Source organism: Gymnodraco acuticeps, unplaced genomic scaffold, assembly GCF_902827175.1.
Source record: "Gymnodraco acuticeps unplaced genomic scaffold, fGymAcu1.1, whole genome shotgun sequence".
NCBI lineage: Eukaryota > Metazoa > Chordata > Actinopteri > Perciformes > Bathydraconidae > Gymnodraco > Gymnodraco acuticeps.
This window is the reverse complement of record NW_022990621.1, coordinates 773,720-786,560: the sequence shown is the minus strand read 5'-3', so window position 1 is coordinate 786,560 and position 12,841 is coordinate 773,720. Positions and strand designations below refer to the sequence as shown.

The following is a 12,841-nucleotide window of genomic DNA, read 5'->3' as shown; positions in this document are numbered from 1 at the left end:
TGGCCAAGCACTGACCCAGAACAGAACTCATGTCAGTGGCAGAGAATCATGCTTCATAAATTATCGTTTGAGCAAGACTTATCACATGTGCTCAGAAGGTCACTTAAAGTAGTTAGTGAAACAATGGAATAGTCACAATGGAAATACAGTATCAGTGCATTCACTCTGTATGTGACAGGATGTAATACAATGGTTATACAACATGTCACATAAGGCCCGATGAAACCATGGCCGTGTTCCCCCTGAACTGATCTCACAGTGTAGATAGCCATCCACCAGTAATCATACTTCATATCTGTACTGCACGACTGATTACGTCTGTCAATGTGTAGAAAATCATTTGATAGGTTCTACATACTGTATTTATATACTCTCTTACCATCTATGATATATGTTGGGTATTTCAGTGTACTGATCACTGTAGTTGTAGCTTGAGATAGCTTTTTTATATTAGGTAATTATGGGAGGGACTAATGGATTATTTAATAACTGTCAAACATTATTCATCACCATATATGTTACTCTTTTATGTAACCAGAAAAGGATTAATGGAAATAATGGAAATACAGATACATGTATCAAGTGTTGTGCACAACTGGGTTACACATCGTATCTCAGATGTATCTGTCTATTTACTTTTGTTGTAGTAATACATCTGTTCTTCTGTGTATCTGTGGAATAGATCACTGTATATTTCAAAGCTTTTATAGTGGCATGCTCTACTGTACTCTAGATGATTGTCATAGGAACGTGTTCATTGTTTCCTAGTTTAAACGCCTTTTCAATCCCCAGATATCATCGTCTCTGTGCAGGTTTACTGTCATTGATTTAAGATCACACTATACTACTGTGTCTTTTAACTCTGTGCCAGTTGCCTTTATTTTGCTTCTGTTGTCATGAGATAAAGACCTACTTATTTTGTGATGAGGACCATTCTGTGTGTAAACTCATGCTTCTTTCATTTCCTTTATATCCTTTAATGCTTATATTTGGAACATGTTTTGCGTTTTCAAAATGTGTTATTAACTATAAACTGTTTTTGCTGTTTATGATGGAATTTTTATAAAATAAACTCATTGGGATCATAATGAGGCTTTCGTGGTTATTTCCCACTACAAAACTAAAAGTTTGTTCCTTTCTAATGGCGTTTTTCCACTGCAGCGCGTAGCACGGCTTTTTGTTGCGTTTCCACTAGGGGTAGTTCCGGCTAACGGGTACTTTTTCACCTTTTTTCTGGCCCTCCAAAATCGAGGTTCTTACCGGGCCAACAACCGGGCTGAATATGCTAAACTAGTGACGTAAACACTCGACTGCTGATTGGTCAGAGAGAATCGCTGGCAAGGGGGGGGTGGCTACAACTACAACAAAATGAACATATTTTACCGTGATTTAATTGTAATACGTTTCAACATGATGCCGAAGTAACAACATACTGATACCGGTTAGTAAAAACCATGAATTAATGCTTTGACAAGTCTGCAGACAGACGGCAGGCGAAAAACCTTTTAAAATGCGTGTGTGGAGATCGGATCGATCAGGCTAAGCTAACAGTATGCTCCGACCATCCACACTCACAACAACGGCCTACAGACATAAATAAACCAGCTGTATTCGCCATGACACAGACAGTCTGCGGTTTGTACTTGTTTGGCTTTTGTCTAGTTTCTGAACAGATATGAGGAGCTGTGAGCTCTGAGGGCTAACAGCTAACGGCTGATGTTTTGGTTTTGTGGTTCGCATTGAAGATGACGTCACAGCAGTTTTACGCAGCATCGCTCCGCCCGCCGAACAGCCGATCGCCCCGCCTACACTGCGTTACTATAGTTACTACCCCAGTAACTAAACTGTAATGGAAACGCCTCATAAAGTGAGCCTGGCCTACCAAGGCCTAACCATACCGTACTAAGCCGTGTGAGGCCCTGCAGTGGAAAAGTGCCATAAGGTCCTACCACTTGGGGGACACAAGTATAAACATTTTCAAGGGAGGTTGAAAAACACTGCGTTGCTGTGTAGCTCACCTTAAAGGGGACCTATCATGCAAAATGCACCTTTGTAGGCCTACGTATTTTATACATGAACATGTGTCCCCGGTGTGTCAGGGAATTCACCAAGTGTCAGAAAACACAACCCTCTCTCTTTTCCTCCATACCCAAATCTCTAAAAACGGGGCTGCAACGGATCTAATACAGACTGATCCAGATTTGAAAATTCTCCGACGTCAGGAACGAGGAGCTCCGCCTATATGGGCAACTCTCCACCTATCAGGAGGAGACAGCCACAGCCATTGCCGTTCGAAAGCGCTGGAGACGTTGTAGTAAATATGCCAGGCTTGTAAGTGGCGCTGTAGTCTGCCACAAAAGCAGCTTCTCAGATTCAGCCCTTGCAAAAACAGGGTTGCGTTCCAATAATCCAAAAATCAGCTCCTAAATTCTAACCCTATCTCGTATTCCTTGACCTCTGAGTGAAACGTCACGGGGTTAAGGGATAGTGGATAGGAGAATTCAAAAGGACTTAGGAGAAGAGACTGCGGTACTTTAGAGAATCCGACTGCACTTTCACTATCCAACGTGTTTATGATGCGCCAGCGGACGTCCTGAATGTGCGTCTGCTGCTGTGGGGAAACTATGGAAACTACAGTTTTCTATACAGCGGACTACAACATGGATGTTTAATAAGAACGAGGGACTACTGTAAACTCATCTAGAGACTCTGCACCGTGCTCTGATGCTGTTGCTTTATGCTTTATGAACGGGGACAACAGAGAAACATATTCTTCATGACCAAAGTTGGAATTGAAATAAAAAAGGAAAGTGAAACTTATGCTCTTCACCCTCTCCCTCCGGTCCACATTAATACAAATGATCCCAATACGTATGATTGTATGAACTATGAAAAGATCTTAAAATCAATACAAATGTATTTATTATAAACATTAGTCCTTAACATCTATCACTGTGTATATCACCATTCAAACATCTTTTAAAAGTTGAACAAACTCCACACAGCTCAGTAAAGACTGTGAGATGTTGACTTTATTTGATCATTTCAGTAAAAACTAACGTTCATATTTCTCTTTTTGATTATAATACTGATGAACGTTCAGAACAAAGCACTTTGGCAACTTACCACATACGTTTTAAAATGCTTAATAAGCACCGTAACTTTCATGATATCATTTCTCGGTCATAATCGGTTGTTTCCGTGAACGGCCGACTGTTGTGATGGCAAATGCAGCGGCTGCAATGCATTGTGGGGCAGCATTTTCTCCTCTCCTTTCGGTTAGGGAGGTCCAGTGGTTCCTAAGCTAAAGGAGGTTATAAAGGAAGTTTGAAACCTTCTTTCCTTTCATTTGGAGAATTGGAACGGCACTTATCATGGCTGCCACTGAGAGACTTCCGGGTCATTTCACTCCGTTAGGAAGGTTCCTAAGCTAAATGGACTATTGGACCGCAACCCAGGGCTAAAAAAGAGCAAATAGAGTGAAATGAGGCATGGCTAAAATGCAGGATCTGTTTGGTATTTTGAAAAAATTCGCAGACATGTTTTATATAGGTATGGCCCTACAATATATTATTCAAATATAGCATGATAGGTCCACTTTAAGTTTGAGCTAAGGCCACAGTTACGTTACCATGTGGTTACCATGCATCCAGTTACAATGCTAAAATTAGCATGGTCGCTGATGTCTGATTCACTTCTGATTTCTCACCAAATATTAGCATTTTATTTCACATACATGACTGGAGATATAGTGTCATCTATTGTGCATCATATACCCATAATATACTTTATATCAGTAATACTCATACTGTATATTAGGTATAAGTTATGAATCACTATGCCAATTTATTTTTTATTAATTGACTACTTTCAAATTGCAAAGAAGAAGATTTTGTGACTGTGATATTGTCATATCCTTTTAAGATGCATTGCATTCACAAAACTGTACAGGTGTGTAGTTGAGATCAAGTCTGAGAAAAGTGGGCGAAGCGGGTACATTGGCCCCCTCACTTCATGCCATCGGTCCGAGTGCTGTTGCCCTTAAACTCTTGTGATCAAATAGCAATGGCCAGAAGTTGAGTATATTTTCAGAGGAGGCGTGAACCTGTCTGCGCAGCACCCTTTCCCCATGCGCAGTCCGCGCGCAGCATTGTCCCTCGTTGGCACTCGCACGTTGACGCATGCGTAATAGTTACAGAGATATTCGGCGCTGAAAAGGAAGGAGCCTACTTTTGTAGTGGTGTACAACCAAAGCAGTATTAGCTAGGGGAACAGGAGTGTCCACTAAAACAGCGTCTACTTAGTTCCTTTGCTTTCGAGCATCGTGACAAAGTGCAGAGGGTAGAACATGGCGGATAAAGAGGGTAGGTTTACTAGAATTACATATGGTGGCCCGTTTTCCTCGTGCACCGCTTTGTGTTAGCGACACGGCCGTTTAACACTGCTATGGGTGCTAGCATCATATGCTAGCTTAGTGAAGCCCTATCAGCAGGAGTGTCGATGCTTTGAGCATGTCTGTGTGCTGTTTTCGGTTGTGTGTTTTAAAAATAAGGTCATGTCAGTAATATGCTCTGTTAATTCATTCCAATGGCCCAGACAGGAATGAATTGCATTGAAAGTGTGTGCATGTTGTGACGCTGCCCCAGCCCCCCCACCTACACACACCGTGACGTCAGTGGGTGGTAGCGAGCTGTAAAAGTTATGACGGGAAAATGGTTAACAATATAGAGTAACCACCCTATCAGCTATTTTGTATTGACGTTGTTATCAAACTTCTGTCACATATCAGCGTTAACATGTAATTAAGATAGCTTGAATAGTTTTAAATAGACCCTGATGTAACCATAGCCTGTATCCCCTGCGCATCTCCCGGACTGAACCTCGTTTCTCCACCAGCACCAGCATGCTCATACTATGTAACCCTAGCCTGTGTGTGCTTAATACACAGCACATCAATCTCCTGATTATAAATACACACTAGTTGCCTCTGTTTGCTGTACCTGACTCTCATACCATGTTGTTCTATTAGTGTATGACGATGCAGTGGAAGAAAGGGTCATCAATGAAGAGTACAAGATCTGGAAGAAAAACACACCCTTCCTGTACGACCTGGTGATGACCCATGCGCTGGAGTGGCCTAGTCTTACCGTCCAGTGGCTCCCAGATGTCACCAGGTATTTACATTTTCCCCAATCATACTGATCCTGAGACGTGGTTTGAACACTAACAGCAGTGTCAACGAGTGTCGTGTCAATCTACTTATTATGGCCTGTGTCCTCCGGCCCGCTGTCCTAGCTGAGTGGCTCTGCACCTGCATAACTCGACATGGTTATGGAGCTACGGGTTCTCCTTTTGGATGTTTTCCTTCAACATCCAGTTCTGGTGGTCCTCTCCTGGGTTCGCTAACAACACAACTGTGCATCAAAGTCAACATCTGGTCAGGAGTTGGACAGACACAACCCATATTGACATTTTTATTAAAATTGCAATATTTTCCTTTTACTATCGGAACTCTGTAACAGTCCAGGCTTGTCTGTGAGAACTTTAAAGTATCACATTTGAATGGTGTTCAAATGAAAAGCCTCTCATGTTGAACTGAAAGGGAAGCTATCTTTGTTACAAAGTACAGATCTAAAGCCTCTTCTGCTTGGCTCTCTGCAGGCCCGAGGGGAAGGACTACGCCGTTCACAGGCTGGTTCTGGGGACCCACACATCAGATGAGCAGAACCACCTTGTGATTGCCAGTGTGCAGGTACCAAACGATGACGCCCAGTTTGATGCCTCGCACTACGACAGCGAAAAAGGAGGTAGTTACACCAGGAGTCACATCTGAATAGCTGCTTGTTAAACTAATAACCAGGTCAAGAGTGTAGGTGTGCATTTGTCATATACAAATGGACAATGTTATATTAGTATTTACATTCAATGATTGACTCAAAACACACACTGTGTGTTAGGCCTCATGCGTTTCCCAGGAACTGGTTTGAGCACTGTGTAGCTCAGATCTTTGATGAAGTGAGGGAAGTAATAATGTTTCATTCAATGGTTTGTGCTGACTCTGTTATTCTGTCTTCCAGCAGGTATGTTGATGGGTGCCCTGCTGTTGGGGGGGGGGGGGGGTGACTGAAGGCTCACTGCTCTGTTGGTGGAAGTGTTAGTATGTTAGTCTGGCTTCCGAATAATCTTAAGGTACAGTTTACATTTCCTTACACACAAAACCGGTCTAGCATATATTTCAAAATAAAGGGGTATAATCTTTTTTCTTTGTTTGGGAGTCTCTCCTTTTTCATTTCAAGGCCAGCTTTCAAATGGTGCCTGAGCACCGCTGCCCTAAGCTTTGCCCAAAAACCACCTCTGATGATGGCACAATTACACATATCGGGTTTCTGTCAGCTGGAAATACAGATTTTGGCAAGCATGTCGTTCCTTGTAGTGAAGTCTACTGGCCTCAGTAGCACTTAAAAACTTACTCTGCCAGCAAAATACAGAGATACTTTAACTGGGATTTAATGGCCCAAAACAACTCATTGTTTGTTTGTTTGTTGTGGCCAATACCAATATGGCAGTTGCTAATGTGCATCATACAAAGGCAAAAGGTTTTTATTTGAGATAGTGGCCTGTATAATATTGACAAGCATGTGGCTTAGAAAAACCATTCAAAATGGTTGACTAATGAACTGTTTCCCGGCAGATTTGGTTACACTTGTGAATAAAACCGAGAGACATATAGGCACACATCAAAAAGAGAGAACAGGAGAGAAAGCAGTGAGGCTAGAATCCTGAAAGATGTCGAGACCAGGCTCCACGTCATAGCAATTATTGATCATGTACGAGCTAATAAAAGATCAGCCCCCACTAACATGAACTAACTGACCAACTGGTGTCAATGAACCTGCTTCGGGTGTGCTAAAGTCTGTTTGGATCTCTTATCAGAATTCGGTGGCTTTGGTTCTGTAAGTGGGAAGATTGAGATTGAAATCAAGATCAACCACGAGGGGGAGGTGAACAGAGCGCGCTACATGCCACAGAATCACTGCATCATCGCCACCAAGACCCCCACCTCTGACGTGCTGGTGTTCGACTACAATAAGCACCCAGCTAAGCCAGGTGAGATCCCTGTTGTGCTCGTATACTGATGCACATGACTCCAGGTAATCACACACCCTGAAGGTAAACACAGTCTTGCTTTGTGCGCTTCAGATCCCAGTGGGGAGTGCAGTCCTGACTTAAGGCTGAAAGGTCACCAGAAAGAAGGGTACGGCCTTTCCTGGAACCCAAACCTCAGCGGCAACCTACTCAGTGCCTCTGATGACCATGTGAGTGTACAACTGAAAGATGCCTTTTTAGCCCTGGTTCTTTAGTGCAGAGAAGAGGCTGTTCCAGAAAGAACCCCCTTAGACGCATCCCGTTTAGGCTACCAGAAGTACCATTTGGATGTTGCACTGTTCCGTGCCATAACTTCATTCCAATTCACTGTGCAGCCCTATTACGCACACAACAAATGGAAGCACTCAAGTAAAGTACTTCAATACTATACTAAAGCACTGTACTCAAGTAAATATACGTGGTTATTTTCCTCGTCTTGGCTGTGTTTTAGCCTTTGCTGTATTCATCCAAATGTTTGAAGCCTTATGGACTCAAAGGGAAGGAGCCTGCCTTCATCCTAGACCTCCTTGTTTCTGTTACTTCATTCAATCCAATAAACCAAATGTAACTTGACAGCTGCGTTATTGACACACAGCTCCACTTCACATCATTCACTTTAGTTTCCACATGTTGCCATATATTCATTGCCCTAAGTGTTTTAGTTGTTGTGTTACTTTTAAGGTTCTTTGTATATTTACATTTGTGTGTAAATACCTAAATGTGTAAACATACCTGGCAATGAACTTGATTGTGATTCTTCATCTTCTGGACAGAGAGAAATGTGCTCTACAGTGACTCACTGTGGCTTCTAGAGGAGCTCGTGGTGCCACAGGACGAGCTGCTAAGCATGCTCATTTCAGGAGTGATTTCATATGTCATCAGAACTGTAGCCCCTTCACATTCTGTTCATCTGTTGAATTGACCAATACTAGCTCTATTGTTCAGATGGCACTTTTTGAAGAGGAAGATAGAAACAGTGTTACTAATAGTGAAACAGTGACACGAGTACACCTGTTTAGTGCTGTAAGGTTAGGCACAGTGAGGGGCTGAAGCTGTACCATTTACAACTCTCTGAACTCACTCAGCGAACACGTCTCCCACCAATCTGGATCAGCTGTTACAAGTTGACATGACCTGCTATAATTGCCAGCCTGTTGAAACGCAGCCATGCCACTGGGAATATGAGACTATCAGAATTGAAAACCACTTGTTTAGCAGGGATTCTATCAGCCCACTCTTTAGTGTAAGTTGCGATGACGGATGTTGGTATGAACAGTGGTAAAAGGGGTAAAAGAAGTGACTGATCCCCATTTTGTTACTCTGCAGACCATCTGTCTCTGGGACATAGGGGCGGGCACAAAGGAAGGGAAGATCGTGGACGCCAAGACCATCTTCACCGGTCACACAGCCGTGGTGGAGGATGTCTCCTGGCACCTGCTCCACGAATCCCTGTTTGGCTCTGTGGCTGACGACCAGAAACTCATGATGTAAGTGTGAATGCTGAATGTGCACTTTGTGGTCTGGTTCTGCTCAAAGTTTGAGTTCATGGTTTTGTGCTGCTGCCTCTGACTCTTGAACCCTGCACCAGATGGGACACTCGGTCCAGCACCACGTCCAAAGCCAGCCACGCAGTGGACGCTCACACTGCTGAGGTCAACTGTCTGAGCTTCAACCCCTACAGCGAGTTCATCCTGGCTACTGGCTCCGCTGATAAGGTACAGGAGAAAACTATGGACTCTGAACTCAAATAAGTTGAATACATATTTCATGCTAAGCTTGTTTTGTATTTCAGACTGTGGCACTGTGGGATCTGAGGAACCTCAAACTGAAGCTCCACTCCTTCGAGTCCCACAAAGATGAAATCTTCCAGGTAAGAACTTCAAAGCTTCAAAATGTTTTTTATTTGTTAGAAAGAAGGTGTCATTAATATAGAAAACACAACTATGTTGGGTTATGATAAGCTGTCAATTCATAGTCATAGTCTAAATCACAACACACCAAAGTCAGGGATTGGAAACGTGCTCCAGCTTGTGCTGTGGATAACAATGTAAATGCAATCCTGCCAGCTAGTGAGCACGAGAACTAGCGGCTCCATGGTGCTGAGAGGAAGTCTAACGCTAAGATATCATGTACTTCATTTTGTTGACACAAGCGCGCTGTACATTTACCGTTAGGCTTTATCTTTTGATACCAGAACAGTCTGATACCCGTCTGATGGACAGAGGTCTGTGGCAGTCCACAGAAACGGTGCTTCTGACCCCAAACAAGCAGACCCCCGTTTGTGTGAATGCTTTCATTTATGGAACACAATCCCAAAGTGTTAATAGTTTGAAACGGTTTTGTGAGTTTTTACAAAGCGTCCATGCATGTACACCCCCATCACACTGAGGTGCAGTGACTGAGTGTCCCCCCCTCAGGTACAATGGTCTCCTCACAACGAGACCATCCTGGCCTCCAGTGGCACCGACCGACGCCTCAACGTCTGGGACCTCAGGTAAAAACATACCCATAATCCATTTCTTTAAATGTACATGCAATTGTTGTGGACAGTTTGAACAGAATATTCAATAAGCATAAGCACTCTGCTCTCTGGCGGAGCTACATGCTGATCATGGATGCTTCATTCTTTCCCCGACAGCTTTCTGACCATGAGTAGGGCATTTAACGCAGGAAAAGAGCAGTCAATGCTCTGAAGTTTCTAATGGACACTCAAAATGAAGCGGCCATTTCTGTATTCAATTTAGCAATGTCACTATTTGAGCCCCCCAGCTGATTTCTCATGCATCAGTCTACCTCTAATTCTGACTTGTCTGTTTCCTAACATCACATGCATGCTGATGCTAATGTTTACTTTAGATAACATAGAGCACAGGGTTAATACTGCAGGGTATTCAAGTTGTTAACATATGGCTGTAATGATATGCTCAATAGCTTAATACAACAACAAATAGCTTTTAATAATGGTGACTAGCGCTGCACAATATATCGTGTCGTGACGATAATCGCGTGGACGTGCGATTAAAGAAAAAAAGAAATGTCTTTTTTTGTAATGATTATTAAGAAGGCAAATGAACTCAAACACGTCATGTTACAATTATTTTTGCTGCTTGCTACAAAAGGAAAACTTGCACGGCTCTCGTATCAGGGGGACTTGAGTGAGTGACATGCAGGCTCTGCATGCACAGCAAACCACCATCAAATCTCCAGAGCGAAGGGACCCCGTGATTAAAGGTAGAAACACTGAATAAAGTAGTTTCATGTGTTTCTCCAGGGCAGTCTGGCGCTGCTAACCGAGCTAGCTCAGCTCGTTGCTCTGATAACTTCAGATCCAGGCGTCCGTGACTAAAATCCTTCATCCGGTTAAATATAGTTAAAAAAATACCAATTGTATAGCATTAAAGTTCAGGAAAGGATGGTTTGCGGAAGAAAAACAACTGTCTTTTCTTCAATTCCTGTATGTTTTCATATCGCAAGGGGAAAAAAATCGCAATGTCAATTTTTTCTGATATCGTGCAGCCCTAATGGCGACCAACGCTCTGATGTTAAAGAGGAAAAGGAACACTTTACGTGCTATACATGCTGTTGTGTCAATTACACCTTTTGATCACTTTTCTTTCATCTAGTAAAATCGGAGAGGAGCAGTCGGCAGAAGATGCTGAGGACGGCCCCCCCGAGCTGTTGGTGAGTGGTGCTCTGAAATGACTTTTGAACACACACAGCAGAGTGTGAGGTGACGATGATAATGTCTTTGATATGCTCATGATCACATGAGGTGTGTTGGGTTTGGACAGGTCACAGTCCCACTTGCCTGTTTACCTCTAATTTCCTCCTTTCCTCCATCAGTTCATCCACGGGGGCCACACGGCCAAGATCTCTGACTTCACCTGGAACCCCAATGAACCCTGGGTGATCTGCTCTGTGTCCGAGGACAACATCATGCAAGTCTGGCAGATGGTGAATACAGCCGCCGTTCACACTTCAGCTTCCTGATTGTTAACCCTAGTGTTGTAGTCGAGTCAGTCCTCATTCCCTGTGCTCGAGTCCAAGTCACCCAAGGAGAGTCCGAGTCGGGGGTGTTTCTCTGCACATCTTTAGACTGAGAATAATGGGGGCGCGTGGTATGGGAACTCGCCTCACAGCTGCTCGAGACTATATCTCTGTGTCGGGTCGTTAATGTGCGCGAGTCCGCGTGCAGGACTCGAGTACTCCCGAGTCTGATAAATACCCCACTGATGGATGGTGAAGCTTTTGTGTTAAAAGCAACAACAGTTTGTTTGCCACAGATTACATTCTGCAATACTCCAAGCTCTCATAGCTTTTTGTGGTGGGAGCCCTGATGATGCTAACCATCACTGAACCCCTCCACAGGTAGGGTCAGGGGTTCTGAGGTTTCTCTTATTGAACACTGTCAGATGTGTGCATTAATGTGTGTCCTCCCTCTCTTCTCCTCTCCAGGCCGAGAACATCTACAACGATGAGGAGCCAGACAACACCCCCGCTTCAGAGCTGGAGGCTCAGGGATCATAACCCAGCTTGGCATTGGTCTCCCTCCATCAAGCCCCCCCCACCTTCCATTCCCTGAGCTCCACACCCAGCCCGTCGTTTCCCTCTCTGACTTCAAATGTACTCCCTCCGCTCTAAATGAACAAAGTATAGAGTTAGACACAGCCTGGACTGTGGCTCTGCAGCCGTGAACAGCAGGAGGAGGTTCTGCCTGTGGAGCTGCTAGTGCCTCCACAGTTCAGGGAGCTGCTAGTGCCTCCACAGTTCAGGGAGCTGCTAGTGCCTCCACAGTTCAGGGAGCTGCTAGTGCCTCCACAGTTCAGGGAGCTGCTAGTGCCTCCACAGTTCAGGGAGCTGCTAGTGCCTCCACAGTTCAGGGAGCTGAAGCCCCTGTTGTTAAGGTCGGATCGTCCTATTGGGCTCGTGCAAAAACAACATGAAATCAAGAACATCTCTAGCTAGTAGGCTGCCCTTAAGACACAGATATGTTCTGAAACCTGGACAGTAGAAGACTGAACTGAAACGGACCACATCTGTCCAGAGTGAAACCCGTTAAAAACCAACCTGATTTCCCCACGTATAGCTGTTATTCCTCTTCCATCATCTTCTTAAGTGGCTGTTCTTTGAAGAAGAGGCTGTGTTCCTCTTCACAGGGTACATAGGCTCCTCAGTTTGGTAGGGTGAAGGCTGTGGGACTCAATTAGTGCACTTGAGGGAAACGGACATATTTTTGCTTTTCCTCTTTGTTGTTACATAATGTGAAATTGTTCTTTGTTTCATGCACCACAAATTGCAATAAAACTTTTATAACTTTTCAAAGAGAAGTTTCTCATTTATGTGAATTTTGAGTTTCTTTAAAGGTGAGGTATGTCATTTATTTCAGAAACACTTGTTATATTCCATGGAATGCTCTTAACGTCCCGATAGCAATGAATATCTGAAGTGCTTTGACAAAAAATCCATACAACAATTTCATCTGTGGAAGCCGTGGCGCTGTAAAAAGCACGACCAATCATCTGAGCCGGCTAAAGTAACTGGATGGCCTACCTGCCTGTCAGCCTTCCATCTGGGCACAAACTTATCTCGTGCCCTCATTGGTCATGTGTGCGTTGGAGGAGGGGCTCTGTGAGGAAGTGGCAGATTTGTTCCGGCTGTGTATTTTCAAATTCTAGCGCACTGGAGCTGGTTTCTC

General features: G+C 43.9%; 1 protein-coding gene across 1 annotated transcript; it reads left to right on the top strand.

Moving 5' to 3' along the window:
- The first annotated feature begins 4,145 nt into the window (after positions 1–4,145).
- LOC117554630 (histone-binding protein RBBP7) lies at positions 4,146–12,473 on the top strand. The gene is made up of 12 exons (XM_034229084.1): positions 4,146–4,364; positions 5,030–5,174; positions 5,662–5,807; positions 6,931–7,107; positions 7,201–7,316; positions 8,473–8,633; positions 8,735–8,861; positions 8,939–9,016; positions 9,564–9,640; positions 10,770–10,827; positions 10,990–11,100; positions 11,602–12,473. The coding sequence occupies exons 1-12, from the start codon at positions 4,349–4,351 to the stop codon at positions 11,671–11,673; spliced, it is 1,284 nt and encodes a 427-aa protein (XP_034084975.1). The 5' UTR covers positions 4,146–4,348; the 3' UTR covers positions 11,674–12,473.
- The last annotated feature ends 368 nt before the right edge of the window (positions 12,474–12,841 follow it).